Below are 17,113 nucleotides of genomic sequence, written 5' to 3'. Positions count from 1 at the left end.
TCACTCTCTTTAAGTTAAAACACACACACACACACACACACACACACACACACACACACACACACACACACACACACACACACACACACACACACACACACACACACACACACACACACACACACACACACACACACACACAAACACACACACACTTTGCTGACTTGCTATAATGACGCTAACTCTCCTCAAATATCTTCTCTCCACATTCTCCTCTCTTTACATTTTCCTTGGCTCGGCTCCATTTCCATTAAAATTTCTTTTCTTTCTCCGACTCATCCGTTTTCCTTCCAGCGCCTCCTTTCATTAACTGCCTTCTCATTTCATTCTCTCCTCCTCCTCTCTCACTCCTTCTCTTCTTCTCTACCTCGTTTACCTCCTCTGTCCCCTCTTCTACTACCTCCTTTCTCCTCCTCCGCTCTTTTTCTTTCCTCTTCCCCGGCTCTTATCTCAGGTGGATAAACAATGAACTGATTCAGAGTGAAAATATTTGAGAGTACTTTTGTGTGTATTAATGAATAGGTGGTAGCCAGGACCATGAAGTGTACTCGGTGTTGCATGAAGACTCATCAGGATGCGGCCGTGTTCCTCCTCCATCCAAATTTTTATACCCAGAACAAATTCATCCTCACAGCTCGACTCCAGATTCCAAGAACTCTGGAGAACGTGCTCGAGACACGAGACGCTGATTTGTTTTCCTGTTAAACAAGAAGAAGAAGAAACTGTCAAAGTGTAATGATAATAGAAAGTTCTCCTTGATATGAAACTTGATTGAGATTAAAATTAAGAGAAAAAATTTAAGAATTGAGCAGAAACTTGTTATATTGTAAGAATTTGTACTTTTATTACAAGTCCTAATAATTATAATAATAAATAAATACAAAATTCTCTTCAGTGACAAATTTATTCTTGTGAAACTTGTTTCTTCTAATAAAAAGAAAAGAAAAATTATGACAAACTCCGACAAAGTTTCAACTTTACTGTTGAAATATATAAAATAAAATAACCTGATTTTTTTAACCAAAACATTTGGATTTAAAACATTTTAATAAAAAAGTCACTGAATCACTGTGACACTGAAGAAAACCTAAACCTGTGACGCTCCTCAGGAAGGTTCTGGTTCTGGAGGGTTTTATACATTTAATTATTCATTTCAAAGAAGAATAAAATATTAGTGATGTATTTTATTTTGTCTCGTCACATGTCTCGTACAAAGCTGTCGCTATAAGAAGTATAATTAAGTTCTCGTGGTTTATCAGAAATCGGGGATTTGCCTCGGGGGCAGCCGTGAGTTTTCTTTCTGGATTTGGTGAAACACTGAAGAAAGCGTGATTTTGTTTGTTGGAAGTATTTTCTCTCACTTGACTTGTGTGGAGTAGAAATGACACAGGAACATAAAATATTCATCGCTGCCTCGTCTCTCTCTTCACTTCTTCACCGTATTGACTCGGCTGTTTCCTGAACGCCTGCAGGAAACCGACTGATTTCAGACGTCAGAGGGGAAGACGCATGAAAAACGTTATTCATATGAAGATAAATACGATAATGTTACCTTTGCGATACACGATGAGCGATAGGCTTTTTGAATTGAGCGGCTCGGACCTGGCTCGTGGTGTTTTAATGATCCGGCTCCCTATGGATCCCGACAGAGCCCGAACCGACAGCAGAGACTCTCATTGATCACGAGAGCTATGAGCCAGCAGCCACATTAACATATTCATTTCAGCTGGCATTTAGCTGGAGAGAGACAGATGGAGGGAGGAAGCAGCGGTGGAGGAGAGGAAGACGGGATATCAGTTTAATACGTAAAGAGGGAAGAATATCTCCTTCTGGTTCCTCGTGGCTGTTAATGTGGGACAGAGAAACTTACTGTACTGTGGTGCTGCTGTTAATACTGCGACTCTACAGTGGAGTTATACTGTGAAAACTACCACTACACTACATCCATCACTGCTGCGGCTACAACAACACAACTGTTTGTGTTAGTTTGTAGGAAACAACTTATCAGTTTATACAAAATAACACAAAATGAGCTCTAATTGATGTTTGGAAGCAATAACACAAAATGTCACACCAGCAGCTGATCATAAGAACTCACAACGTCACCATGTTGTGTTGAACTTTTAGTTCCGAGGAGAGTGTTTGGACCTCTGATGAGTTTTGTATCGGCCGGTGGGGGGGCGGAGTTAAAAATGATTTATGGAACTGACCCAGACCTTCACGGTGCAGATCTCAACGTGATCTCCAGGGGGCGCCCGTGGAATCAGGACGGTTTGAGGCCGAACAGGAACAAATATCCGACTCTCGTCCGTCGTTTTATCGTTTTCAAGATGAATCATCTGTTTCAGTTTTCAGGTGATTTTTTTAAAAAGATTTTCTCGTCTGAAAAAGTCGTCTGGTCACATTTATGGTTGTTTTTTTGTTTTAATAATAATATAATAATAATTTAAAAAAACGCGGCATTCCAGTGGCGGTTATGGACATTGGTTACCATGGCAACAAAAGATCCAGAGGCAGCCGTGAGTTTCTCACACTGACCGCGGCTCGTGATAAACAGCCAGAAACAGATGGAAGCTTTAAATAAGCTGACGAGGGTTTTGTTCAGATGAGACTGTTCATGAATCAGAGCTGATAACATCTGATTTATTCTGAGGATCGATGACAGATGGAGTTAGTTTCTCTTTGTCTCGCAGCGACATTAATCACAGTTTTTGTTTCACGAGGCTTTTTACTGAGACGCTTCTGCTTTCACCCACAGGCTAATTAATAACACACACACACACGCACACACACACACACACACACACACACGGACACACACACACACACACAGGTAATTCTCTCTGTTCTAAAAGCAGCAGGTTCCTTAACGAACATGTCAACACAGACTTTTATAAGTTTGTTCATGTCACACCTTTAAAAACAGCCGTTACAAAGTTTAAATAAAAACAAGACAAATAATAAACCACAACGTCTGAGATCAATAATGGTCCATTATTTAAAAGTAACACGAAACAAACTCAAAGAAGTTCAGGTTTCAGGAAAACGATTTGACCAATGAACCGATGTGTTTTCACCTCGTGTGTCAGGACGTCAGCGAGGCTCAATCTTTGTTTCCACCTCTGCAGCTGCAACAACCACGGAGATTTCTTTACTTTCCCACAGTCGAGCCGCGTCGTCTCTCCTGCACTCGTTTGATATTTCACTAATTAAAGTGTCGAATGAAAACTTCATTAATTATAACTTCTACCTCATTGTTATTAATGTTTGTTTGTGTTCTGCAGGAACAACCGTGGCACCAGAACCTTTTAAGAGAGGACACAGTGTCTGGAGTGTTTCTTTATCTAAATGAACCGAGTTACACACGAGCACAGTCTGAACAGGGTGCTTGGCATTCATCATGGCTGATGGTGCACAGCTGTGCGAACACGGTGCGAACACACATGCAATAAACACTCGTTCTGTTGTGTGTTGGACGCTGTCGTGCACAGATTGTTTTCTTTGGCTCCGTCTGATGAACGAGGTTTCGGCATCTGGAGAGTTACTTGAAAACACAAAGACATGAATCACATTTAGAATCCGAGCGACGTCCTTTTTAAACTGTTTGTTTGTGTCTGGGTTCATTTACGACGACGCCGAGGTCACACGTGAACCAGCTGCAGTCCTAAAGCGCCATTAACTTCTCTTTCGGCCACTTGGGGGCAGCATAACGAGGTGTAAAATGACCGAGCACAGTTTATTTAGTTCCATACACTGACTCGAAATAAAGACGGACGATATGAAACCTCCCAAGAGTGAAATCAAAGCGTCTCGATTGCCCTCATTGGCTGGCTGCAGTATAGGTCATAAACCCCGCCTCCTCCATGTTAGCAGATGGGAAAAATCAAAGTAGACGTTAAATTAATGTTAAATGTCAAAAATGGTTTCTGTCATTTCAGGTCTTATCTCCCTGACGTCTGTTTTCTGTAAATGAACAACCAGTTGCAGAGTAGACAGTCTGCTTCCTGTTTACATCACATGACCAATGTATGTGACTGGTCATGTGACATGTGTTTTCAGGTGTGTTGGTGGAGGGAGAGTATTTCTGGTTATAAAATAAAAGTACTTATCAGAAAATACTGACTTCATGTTGCTCTTAACTCCAGGCAGATGTTTCGTCGTTGTGATGTCGGACATGTTGTGTGTAATGAATCACACGTGGTACCTGATCCAACCTGCTGCTGATTTCACAGCAGAACGTGGATGAATAGAAAACCGAAGCCTCGGGCAGAATCACACGCGCGGAGGTTCAGCTCCTGACGGCAGGACGGCAGCTCGGCTCACGCCCACCTGCAGCCGTCAGTCTCACACCTGCTGCTGCTGCACGTCAGCGTCGAGGCTGGAGACGGAACAGGAAGAGTTGAAATCTTCTCGCCGCAGATTCAGATCAGTCAATAGAATTTATTTTTTGAGCTTCACGGTTTAACCTCGTTTCTCATAAAGAAAAATAAACAAACCACTTGTTCCTCAGATTATTCAAGAAAAGATGAAACCGACAGAATCTGCTCAAGATGATAAAATAAAACTCAACAGAGAGAAAAGAGTCTGATTCAATTGTACCTGACCTCTTGTCTCCGAGGGTTGCCATGGTAACAAGGACTCCTGGTCATGAAAATTGCAGGCTAAACATAGAGCGCCAACACACACACACACACACACACACGCACACATGCACACACACACACACACACACACACTCACACACACTCACACACACACACACACTCACACACACACACACACACTCACACACACACACACACTCACACACACACTCACACACACACACACACTCACACACACACTCACACACACACACACACACACACACTCACACACTCACACACTCACACACACACTCACACACACACACACACACACACACACACACACACTCACACACACTCACACACACACACACACACACTCACACACACACTCACACACACACACACACACACACACTCTCTCTCTCTAGATCCTGTGGGAGCTTTGTGAGGGTGTGTGTGTGTGTGAGTGTGTGTGTGTGTGTGTGTGTGTGTGTGTGTGTGTGTGTGAGTGTGTGTGTGTGAAATCTACACCACAGTAAAGCAGAACACTGTTAATGAATTCTAATGCTTTTACTTTTGTAATTCAGCAACCAGGCATTAACACCAACTTGTCCCTACCAAAATAAAAGCTCTGCGTCTCAGTTCAGGGGTCAAATCCTCTGGAGGCTGCATCTGAAGACACATCGACACAACGTCCATTTTGAAGGATCCCACAAGTGCATCCTTCCATCTCCAAGCCCAACATATCCCAGGATTCATTGCGCTCTGGCAACGAACCCGACGGACACACTTCACCAAACCTGAAGAAAAATCACACTTTCTCCTCAAACTGGATCAAATTTGTTCTTTTCATGTGACGTTGTTTGTCGTTGTTCTTTTCCTCAGACAGGAAACAAAGCCTGTGATTGGTTGATTGACAGTCGTCATTCATCTCTGTAATTGTTGTTATTTCACTGCTGCCATTTTAAAAAAATTACCTCGTCTTCGATGTGTTTTGGCATCGGAAAGAAAACCTCGCCGTGAGGTATTAACAGAGTCAGGCGTCATTACACACACACACACACACACACACACCTCTTTCCCTCCTCTCCTTCCTTTCACCTCTGATTCTCTCCTTCTTTCATTTCTCCTGTTCCTCAACCGTGAAATCTGCTCAATCTTTTATTTTTACATTTCAGGAGCTGCAGCTCAACTCAAACACACGCTCACGGTTTAAAATGCTGGAAACAATTCGCACAAACATTCTGAGCACGTTGATTATTCCCACTTCTTTACACAGTGTATGTAAATGTAAATATCAAAAGCACATTCAAACAGTGTGAAACAGTGAGAGCGACATGAAAACCGGAGACGACCCACTGAGCGCAAACATTGCATCACCCACTCGCCGCAGCCTCCTGCTGCAGCGAGCGTCTCCGGGGGGGGGGGTTCGTCCACGAGTCAGAAAGTGAGACACTAAAGGATTTATTCCAAACGTCAGAATCAAAAACGACTGCACAAGTCAAGTGAGAAAAGGCCTGTCAGGACCGAACAGACGCACATGATGCAAAGTCAGCGCTGAGTGCGGGCGCCGCCGCCACGGTGAGTCCACACCTCCATCTGTTCCAGTTACCCACTCATCCATCCGGTCACGCAGGTCTCACACATGGTGGCAGCAGGCACGACTCCCCCGCTGCCTCCAGCGCCTCCTTTGGGAAGAGGGGGGTCCTGAGGCATTCCCAGGCCAAATGGGACGTTTAATCCCCGCTGTGCATTGTGGGTCTGCCGCAGGGTTTTCGTCCCATGCGTGCAGTACCCCCACAGGGAGACGTCTCGGGAAAGAGCCCAAACCACTCTGGTTTTAACTTGAATGAAAAGCTTAATGTTGTTTTGATGGTTTGGAAAATGATCCATCGTTTGTCCATTTGTTTGTTGGTTGTTTTGGTTTTTTTCTCATCGACAGCAGCTTCATGAACGACATCAGACTCAGTGATGCACCGGTGACCATTTCATCCCACAGCGCGTTAGCTTAGCTTAGTTTAGATGAGCTAAAATGAGTTTCGCTTAATTTAGCAGAAAGAAACTGGAATCGACGTAAAACCGGTCGTTTTAGATCATTTCTATTTTACACAATGTTTTTTTAATTCCCATTTTATTTGTATGGGATTTGTATATTTATTAAAAGTAACTCAAACCCTCAGAGAAAATAAACGCTGTGATGTTTCTCTCTCTCTCTGTGTCAGTCTCACTCTTCAGCGTCAACGTGTGTCAGCGTAACGGTTCGATAGCCGGTGGCTGTTAAAATCTATCACACACACACACACACACACGAAATACATTAAAAGGCCATTAAGAACATATTAGAGGTGTCGTATATTCACAATATACGAGAGACGTCATAGAGAAATGTGGGTCAACACACACACACACACACAGATTGATGTGTCAGAGGGAAAATGTAGAATGATTAAAGCAAGTGTGTGTGTGTGTGTGTGTGTGTGTGTGTGTGTGTGTGTGTGTGTGTGTGATGGACTCAGGTCAATACAATGCTAACATTAGTTTTGCAGGTTTTTTATAAAAGTGTTTAAAGATCAAACTCATTATGATCTGGGACCATCAACGTTCCGTTATTTCACCAACACAAAACTGTGACCTGCAGGTGGTGCCAGAGAAACAGTCGTAGGATCACCAGTGTCTTTTAGATTCATCCTCTGGGGACCATCATGATGTCAAATCAGCCGTGCTCACCCTCAGTCACTCTGACTGACGACGTGTCTCCGCTTCCACTAAAACTAAGTATCGCACGAACACTTGAACATAAAATGGCAGAAACCATCTTTGAGAAAAAAAAATTTGACATCTACTTTGGTTTTCTAGTTTGGTCAATGTCCCATCTGCTAACATGAAGGGGGTGGAGTTGATTATCTATGTTGCAGCCAGCCACCAGGGGGCGCTCCAGGTGATTTGGCTTCACTTTGAGGAGATGTCATTTCATGCAGCGTCATCCACGATCGGTGGCAGGTCGTGCTCCACCGTCTCCACCTGCTCGTGCTCTGGAGCTTCACGAAGTCATTTTCCGAAGGTTTCGCTCCGTTGCTGCTTCCTTAACTCTGTTGTTCACGTTGTCACACGTTCAGATCCCGGCTGCAGTCGTCTGTATCAGCCACGATAGAGAAATCTGTCAAGAGACGATTTGACTGAAGGACGAGAATGAATGACTTCGTCCTGGTTGACAGAAAATAAAAATGACTTAGGAACAATGGAAGAAACTAGTTTATACACAGATCAGAACGTTTCCTTCCTGGCTTTGATTAAACCTCTAAAGAAATCATCAACCTCTTGGATGATGTTTAATTAATTAAGTTTGTTGTTACTGCAAAACGGAACATTTTCATTTCCCTTCATGCTCTTTGTGCACATTTGATCATTTGGACAATCAAAGCCTGGCGTGTGTCTCATATGTCAAATGTTCTGCTCCATTATTTAAATTCCACTCTGTCGTAAGAGACTGAACAAAAGATGAAAAACGTTCCAGTGTGAGTCGTTGGAGCCGAGGAGAAAAAAACATTGATTCAGCATCATGATGTTTCATCAGAGAAGCTGTGACCAGGTGCATTGTGGTCTACTTGCACTGTTCTCTGGTGTGTACTGCCATCTAGTGGCTGCTGCTGGTTTATTTTGTCATTAGGTACAGTAAGTGCACTCATGAACTTTACAATCATATTAATGGTTGAATATATTCTGGTTATAATCATTATAAACAGAATATACAACACATCTGTAAAATCAATACAACACAAATAAAAAAACACGGTGTGAAATGTTTTCTTTGAATTGTTTATTGGGGAGTTGTGATGCAGAACAATTTCAGTTTCTGTGGATCAGTGACACATGAAAAGAACAAGAAGTTGTTTTACCTAGAAAGTTTAAACTCGGGTGACTTTGTCGTACATTCCTTACAATCCTGCAGACGGGTGGCAGCTGACTTCCTCTGACCGGATCGTTTTAATCCAACAAGGTTCTGAAATGTTTACCGGTAATTCTATAAAAAATAATGTCCATAACTGTTGTTTTCTGTTACCAACAAGGAAAATACAATTGATTCTGATCCTTTTTGGTCGTCTTACTTTAAAGCATAATTCCAATTGAAGCTGCCAAGACAAAAAATCCACAAATATACTTTCAATCTTTTATCGATTGAAATGTGTTGTTGACCAACAGCACAAGATTTTCACAGTCGTGACCTTTAGAGAAAACTAAAAAATGGGGATTTCAAAATGGAGGAAGCTATCCAATTAGCCTGTTAGCCATTTTTCACCATCCATGTTCATTTAACGTTTTCTTCTTGCTCCACAAAACCTCTAAGTTTTGCGATACAAGAGTCAAGAGTCATTTATTACTGCAGTTACTTCATTAATCAGATTTTTGATGCTCAGGTGAACGTCATGGTGCGATTTTCTAAAAAAATAAATGTTAAAAAACCTTCAGTGGTAAAAATAAATGTTGAGCCTAGAAATATGAGGCAGCTAAAATACCATCAAATAACACGCATGATATATGCATTGATATATTATCCACCAAAAAATTAGATATTTATAAGATTTTCTACGATTAAAAAAGCTGGTAAAGCACTTTTTCTGCCGCATGAAATCTTACTTTGCAAAACCTTGTCTTTCCTATCGTTCTTTAAAAAGGCAGAAACGCCGTCATACAAAGATGAGCCCCCTAGTGGCAGTGCAGAGGTTAAAAGTCAGGGGTCAAAGGTCAGGGGTCAAGGTTGGTCAGTAGCCCTTCATGGCGATGGACGCTCCTGATGCGTCGTGACGGTTGACCTGATGGACCATCAGGAGCGAGATCAACAGGCCGAGCAGCTGTGAAGACAGGAAGTCAGTTTCAAAACAGAGACACAAGAATAAACCAACAAAGAAACGGACAGAGCCGGAAACATTCCTACCGCTGTAACAGCACATCCAAAGAAGAAGCCCATGGCGACGCCGAAGGCGAGGTGAATGTACGAGTAGATTACTGTGCTGCAGGTCTACAGATAAAGAGACAGAGACGGTGTCAACATCTGGAAACATCACTGACCATAGAAGATTAGCTGCCTGATCGGAAACATACCAGTTCATAAATTTGGGCCGGTCCTTTGGTTCCCTGCAAGAAAACAAGCGCAAAACTACAGTTAGCACGAGAAACGAGTTCAGAGCTTCTGTCAAGTTCATTACATTTATTCAATAGATGACAAAACTAACCGAAGGTCTGGCTGTGCATTGATCACTTCCACCATATGGCCCTTGTCCCCTGTTCCTGCACCCACAGGACTCAGGGATGTCTTCGCCCCAGTCCTTGGCGCTCACCACTCCACAGCAGTGAGCCTGAAACCACAGACCGGTCAGAACCGGAACCAGTTACAGTTGGATCCCACGTGAATAAAGTGACTGAGATAATACAGGAAACATTAACGACCTCACATTGAAAAGTTTCGCCCTCAGATAGTGGAGAGTTTTCAATGTGTCACAGTTCGGAATGTAAAATACACGTTGCACTGAATACTCAATACTCACCATTACTTGTACCATTTACTTATAAAAGAACCATTTACCATAATGTACTATTCAATATATAGATTTTTTTTAAATACAGTTTTAATAAATTATTATATTTTATTCTACTACTTGAATTTATACATTCATAATTATACTACATCAGGTACTGATATTTAGTATACTACGGTGAAAGTATACCTTTTGTATTAATATATAGCACATACCCGTGTTATACACGTTTTCACTACTTATCTTAACTAATCTCATTAATACACAGAGAACATACAGAAAGCTGCAGCGTATTGAGCATCTCTTTCATTCCATCGTCATCCATGAAGGGCTTCACCAGTTCAGCGGAGGCGCTCTCAAATAGATCTCTGACCTGCAAAGAGCGAGAGAGCGACGTTAGCCTAACAACGTGAACAACAGCTTATTAGCACATTCAGAGAGACTTAAGAAAGTTAGACACGGAGAGACAACTTCAGTAAAATGAAAAAGAATAGTTAGCATAGGTTAGTAACAGAAAGATGCTACGGAAAGAACTTCATGTTACTTTTGAGTGAAAACAGACTAAAGAGAGAAGTTTAGCGCGACTAATAAACACAAAGGAACAGAGACAAAATTAGCATCGAGACATTAGCTCGACAGATATTTGACCTTGTTCCTCGTGACAACCATAACGATGCCAAAGATCATCATGATGATCATTCCGGCCACCATGAAACCTGCGAACTGAACGAAACAACAATTAGGAGCGGCCGAACAGAGAAAATGGATTCTTATCGGTTCTGCCTCTGCATCATGTCGTACGTACTATTTTCAGGGCCAGAGCGTTCTCAGCGCAGGCTGCGTAGATCCCCAGGGAGGAGATGCCGAGGACGCCGATGGCAAACAACCACATCCAACCCAGGCTGGGGCTCCCGAACGCCGACAGCTGCTCGGACACGACCGGACCGAAACAAACAGGCGCAGGATTATTTCACATCTACCATAAAGTTTTCAGGCATTTTCAACATTTCAACAAACATTCATTGATCTTGATGAATGACGAAAACATCTGGGACTGATGTTTGTGGGATTTGTTGCAGCCTGATTGAATTTAATGATCGTTGGGTCTCGGTGCCATCCCAGTTTTTATCCTTTGGGATAAATGAAGTTTCCTGTTTCTGATTTGATAATATTGTGAGACTCATCCTGTTTTTCTGTCCCAGAGTGGAAACCTCCCTGAGCCACATCTGGTCCGTCTTACATGAAGAAATCAGAGGCCCCGCCACATCTGGGCAGCTACTCACCTCCTGATCCTTCACCTCAGCTTGTTCTCAACATTTCTAAACAGGTATGTTTTCTCCGAAGTCTCCACACGACCAGACCAGCCTCGACTTGCTCACACGCAAACCAGCTGCTTTTGTTTCAAATAAAACTTAGAGGATATTAGATTTCGGAGTGTTCTGTGGTTACATAACAGTCTTTAAACGTTGCGTAACGGAGAGTCTGTTCCCCCCCCCCCCGTGCAAACACTTTCTCCACATCTGACTGTAGTTATCCTCCCACACTGTGAGTCACATTACAGTAAACCTGCTGCCAAGAGCCTTCCAGTAACAGGGATGTTGGGAAATTCATGTTTGACAGTGACTCAAAGATAAAGATAATGGAGGAACTTTGTGAGAGAATCGGATCACAGGTTTCGTTCTGTTCTCTGTCAGCGCTTCAACACATCGACAGGTCATTTTTACACGTACTCCATTTTATTTCATTTGGCTCATGTCCCGTCTTCTAACAAGGAGGAGGTGTGGTTTACGACTTATACTACAGTTAGCCACTAGGGGGCATTCAAGACACTTTGGCTTCACTTTCAAAAAGCGGTCACGTCGTCCATTTTTATTCACAGTCTGTGGTGGAGCCATGATTACGAGATGATTTAAGTTTAGTTATCGCAAACCTGAAACAAAAAGTGTGTTATTTTATTGTTGTTTCTAAAATGTTAATATTTTGACACAGCATGTAAAATAGCGTTAGCGTTACCTCGAAGCTGTAGGCGGTGAGCCTCACCGTCCCGTAGATCAGCAAACATCCGAGGATCTGAGGAGGCGACACGTTCGTTAGCGTTAATAAAAGCTCAGGGTACGGAGGCAGAAAGGTGCCACTTTAATAAAGAGTCTTCAAAAACAAAAAGTGGAAGAATAAACAGAAGCTGCAAACAAATATAAATATATATATATATATTTAATGTACTTCTCCTGTGAGACCCTTCAATGCCTCCAATGCTACAAAATCTGCACAACTTTATTAGTAAAGTTTCCAGTTGTTGTTGTTGTTGTTGTTGTTGTTGTATAAATGTTAGAACATTTAAATGACAAAAAGGAAAAAACACATTTAACGAGGCGACAACTGCTTGAAATGTATTTTTTATTTACTTTAAGGAGAAAATCCTTCTGTAAAATGATCAAATTAAAACTTTTGTTTACACCAAATGTAAAAATGTTGTCTCTTGGTAGAATTTCTGTTTCTCCGTTCAGTCACCGGAGGAAAACATAAATCTAAGAACAGAACTGAAAGAAAATATTTCAATCCAATGCATCTGTACATGATAAACGATTAAATAAATAAAAGCCAGTGGCAGGAAGCTTGAACAGGAAATCAGGTCGGGAGGGGAACAAAAACAAAAACCTTTATTCAGTGTAAATTTAACTTTCAGTGTTTTATTATGATAATGAATTAAGATATTCATTGATTTATTCCTCACAATAAAAGTGGATCTTTATTGTTCCAGCAGCTTCTTTCATGAACGTTTGGGTTTGTCTGTATAGTTGAGGCTCGGGGGTGAAATCTGAGACGTAGCTGTTTTTTTCTCTCTGGAACCAAATGTTTACTGATGAAAAAAAAAAGGCTGACGAACTTATTGAAGAATGTGAGTGAAACATGATGCTTCAACACATTTTATCACTTCACATTTCATTTCATCAAACATTTTACCTTCGACAAATACAATTAAAGGAATTTAGACCTTTTTGATTCAATATAAAGGTTGTTTTTTTTTAATCACATTTTTCTCCTAAGTTTGTAAATCTTTATTTCCAGTGTTGCTTTAGGAGCAAAATACTTTTTTCTGTGTTTCAATCAAACTGACTCATGTAACTTTGTGTCAAACAGATTAAAACTGATGTTAACGAAGAAATTAAACTGAGATCAAAGCAAAAAACAGATATTATGAAAGTACTTTTGGTTTCTTTCATTCCAAACACATAAATGTGAATTAACTCAAAATAACAACAAATGATTTTAAATAAAAAACAAGTCAAGAAAAAAAGAAAAAAAAAGAAAAGTTTTTCTACTCACAGCAAACATCACGTTGAAGAAGATGAAGAGACATTTCAGGCATCCGTTAATTTTCCCCATTTTCACTTTTGTGGTGAAAGTTTCCCAGGATATGAAGAAGTGAGAGCGTGAGAGTGTGAGAGTGTGTGTGATGATGTGCAGCAGGGAAAGCTCAGATAAAAATGCCAAGAGAATGTGTGTGTGTGTGCAGGAGGAACATAGAGCTGCGTCACACAGATCTGCTCTGACTTGAGACCTAGAGGTTGAAGAGATTCACATGAAAACGACAAAAGCTCCAAGAACTAACTTTAGATTTCTAAATAAATGATGAGAGGAGCTCTTGTGTTTATTTGCAAAAAGAATAATAATGATTTCTATTAAAAATCACGTGACTCTGATCCATTATCACCGCAGGGGGCATGTTAAAAACAAAACGCTCATGACGTCTTCTAACATTTTTAATTCACCTACAATTCTTTATATTTTGAAGCAGTTATGGTTAAATTAAATTAGATTACTTATTGTTTTCAGTGTCAAAATTGAACTTTTTTATAACTTTACGTCAAATCAGTAAAAGAAAAGAAAAACGTTAAAAACAACTTGTACAGTTCAAAAGTCATACAGATTTTAAAAGACCACAGGAAAAATGAATGACTTGTAAAAACAGTTAAATGTATTTTTAAGGATTAAAATAAAAAAGACCGAAACGAGGGAACCGTCCAACACAAAAGAAATTTTAAAATAATAAAATACAAAAAGCTGTGGTTTTGTTGCTTCTGTGAAAAAACAGGAAAAGGAAACAGCTCAGTTCCTGTCTGGTCGGCTGCACATCTATGGCGTGTTGACAGAATGTCGAGGCCTCAGATAACGACTCCATCTTTACGAATGAAACACGGAGAGGGGGAGGGGTGGCAGTTAAAAAGTCAGAGGGTTGTGTTTTAGTGTTTCTAATTCGTTAAAAGAATAATGATCACACCAGCAGCTGGAGGATTAAGCATCAAAGTTACGTGTTTTTTATGTTGCTCAGAATTCAAAAGGACAGTTACGGGGGATTTCTGTCGTTTTTTCAGTTGCACAGTTTCCTGCATCCGACCCCAAAAAAACCCACAGAGGTGTGAAAACATGTTGGCTGAGGTCGTGGAAAATCCGGTTCTGAGAACAGGTGGAGAATTTTCCCCTGAAGAAAACACATTTAAATTTGTATTTGTGTTCTGATGAGTTCTGCTCCTCCAGTTCATGACGTCTCGTTCAGACCGAGTCAGGAGTCGTAATATTGTTGTGAATGTAAATCACTTAATCTGTGGTAGTTTTGTGACGAAGCTCAACAGCTTCATCCTCTGGGGACCAAGATGATGCACAACAGATTTCCTGGTCTCGCTGTGTGTTGCTTAAATACACCAGAACACGATGGAGTCAATATCATAAAACCAATTAACGTCCCGACGATCGTGTCGTGACCTCCGCCCTCATCTCCAATCAGTCAGACTTTATTTTCATGAAATCTCCCTCCACCAACATCGTCCAAGCTCAGACCGACAACGACATCAACAGGAAGTGAGAGGGGGCAAAGAGGGAACGACAAAAAATAAAAACAAACCTTCACAGATATCAGTTCTTCAAATATGTCGGAACCAAGTTCATCACGTTCGATGAATTATTCTCTGAGAAATCAAGGGAAGTTTGGAAAAACATTGTTTATCATAATGTTGAAGTAAAAGGTGAAAACATAACGTCCCTGGTGGACGTAACGAAATTCAAACCTAAAAAACACAGATCGCATTTCAGTCACAACGTCACACTGTCGATGGACATGGACGCCGAGACAGCTCAGTGAAGTCGAAAACATCTTGTTCGCCCCCTGGTGTCTGGCTGCAGTAAAGGTCACCTACTCCATGTTAGCAGATGGGACATGGACCAAACTAGAAAGTCAAAAGTCACCTCTGATCAGTTTGGTTGTAATTCGTTCATTTATAAAATAAAAATGTCATGATTGACAGCTCAGATAACGTAAATCTGAGCTGCTCGTTGATTCTAAACATTCTGGAAGATAAAGCAGCTTAAAATATATTTTTTACATTTTTCCTCATATTGTCTGTATGTGAGTTTTTCAACGCTGCTAAAGAAACGAGGTTCCTTCAGTTTTCAGCTCATGAAGACGTTGTGAGGTTTTTCACTTTCGTTTTCCCAGAATTGTAAACAAACTCCCCCAAACGAGAAGAGCAAGTAACCGCCTGTGTGTGGGCGTGTGAGTGTGTGTGTGAGTGTGTGTGTGTGTGTGTGTGTGTGTGTGTGTGTGTGTGTGTGTGTGTGCGTGTGAGTGTGTTGTTCACACACTTTATAAAGATGCAAGAAACTGGAAACACACGATCAAAGCTTTACAATAAGAAAGACGTGATACTACAAGAATAAGGTTAAATACTTCTAGAATTAAGTTGTAATATCACAAGAATATAGTAATACTGTGAGAATAAAGTTGTGATACTGTGAGAATAAAGTTGTGATACTGTGAGAATAAAGTTGTGATACTGTGAGAATGGAGGTGTCATATTAGTCTAAATCATATGACCTGTAGATACACTCATTAAACAACTGAAGCCCAGGAGGGGCCTGGATCACCACTTCCTGTTCCTCATATTCTTTCTGATGAGTTCGGCAGATTTAATAAATCTTCCGGCAGCTGCGTCCTGTTCATCTGGAAATCTGTTCTTTTGAAACCAAAAATTTGAATTAAACAGTTTTGTATTTATGAATAATTATATCGTTGGTTCCAGATGTTTTAACGCTGCTACTGGTTTATTTCAGTTTTTATTCTACATTTAGTTTGTTTTGGGCCTAAGTATTACAGTTCCCATGGTATATGTATGCATAGATGTATATTACATATATTGCACACATATTTATTACACATTATTAATGTATATTATGTATATACCACACATATATTATACATATATTACATATTATAAATCTAAGTATATATATATATATATATATAAATCTTATGGCATGCCGTTCAGGAAATGAAACCTTTGAATATATTGAATGAAGTCTGAATATATGGAATGACACTTGACTGACGTCAGACTTCACCGCAGTGCCTGCGACCATCTTGTGTAACGTGGATGCTATAGCTAAAAGTGAGTGACAATGAGTTAGTCCGCTCACAATCTCGCTGCAGCAATATTAAACTATGAGGACATCAGTAACACACTGGCGAAGCTGCTGCGGCTACAGGGACACGCAGACGAATGCATAATGAGATTATGCCGAAACGTTGAATATATGGAATGAAACTTTGAATATATACATTTGTCTGCGTGTCCCTGTAGCCGCAGCAGCTTCGCCAGTGGCGGAGAAGTCCCGCGTCAGAGCTCAGTGCCACTACGCACGGCCCTTCACTGTGTTTCACCTTCGTTAAATCACCTGAAAACTATGTCAAGCTGACCACACGGTGTCTTGGAACCTTCCTTGTGTACGGGTGGAGATTGTACACGGGGTGTTGTCGGGCTCTCCTGTGAGGTTGAAGACACGCTGAGGTCGGCCTGATAAACAGCTGCCTGATGTAGGAGCTCTGCCAGGATCAAAAGGGAGCGAACTTCCTTGTCAGTTGAACGGTATTGGGCGGGGCTATCGGGGGGGATTTTGGGCCGTACACACATTCGCCAGTGAAGTCTGAAGTCAGTC

General features: G+C 41.1%; 1 protein-coding gene across 1 annotated transcript; it reads right to left on the bottom strand.

The window, feature by feature from the left end:
* Positions 1 to 8,389: 8,389 nt before the first annotated feature.
* On the bottom strand, positions 8,390 to 14,321 carry LOC109642242 (tetraspanin-8-like). Its single transcript, XM_020106938.2, has 9 exons — positions 13,451 to 14,321; positions 12,137 to 12,193; positions 10,929 to 11,048; positions 10,772 to 10,846; positions 10,401 to 10,496; positions 9,821 to 9,943; positions 9,690 to 9,722; positions 9,523 to 9,606; positions 8,390 to 9,439 (listed from the first exon to the last, which is right to left on the bottom strand). The coding sequence occupies exons 1-9, from the start codon at positions 13,508 to 13,510 to the stop codon at positions 9,350 to 9,352; spliced, it is 738 nt and encodes a 245-aa protein (XP_019962497.2). The 5' UTR covers positions 13,511 to 14,321; the 3' UTR covers positions 8,390 to 9,349.
* Between the last annotated feature and the right edge of the window lie 2,792 nt (positions 14,322 to 17,113).

The sequence above is a fragment of the Paralichthys olivaceus genome, chromosome 23, assembly GCF_024713975.1.
Source record: "Paralichthys olivaceus isolate ysfri-2021 chromosome 23, ASM2471397v2, whole genome shotgun sequence".
Taxonomy (NCBI): domain Eukaryota; kingdom Metazoa; phylum Chordata; class Actinopteri; order Pleuronectiformes; family Paralichthyidae; genus Paralichthys; species Paralichthys olivaceus.
The sequence above is the reverse complement of the archived record's forward strand: the minus strand, read 5'-3'. Positions and strand labels throughout refer to the sequence as shown.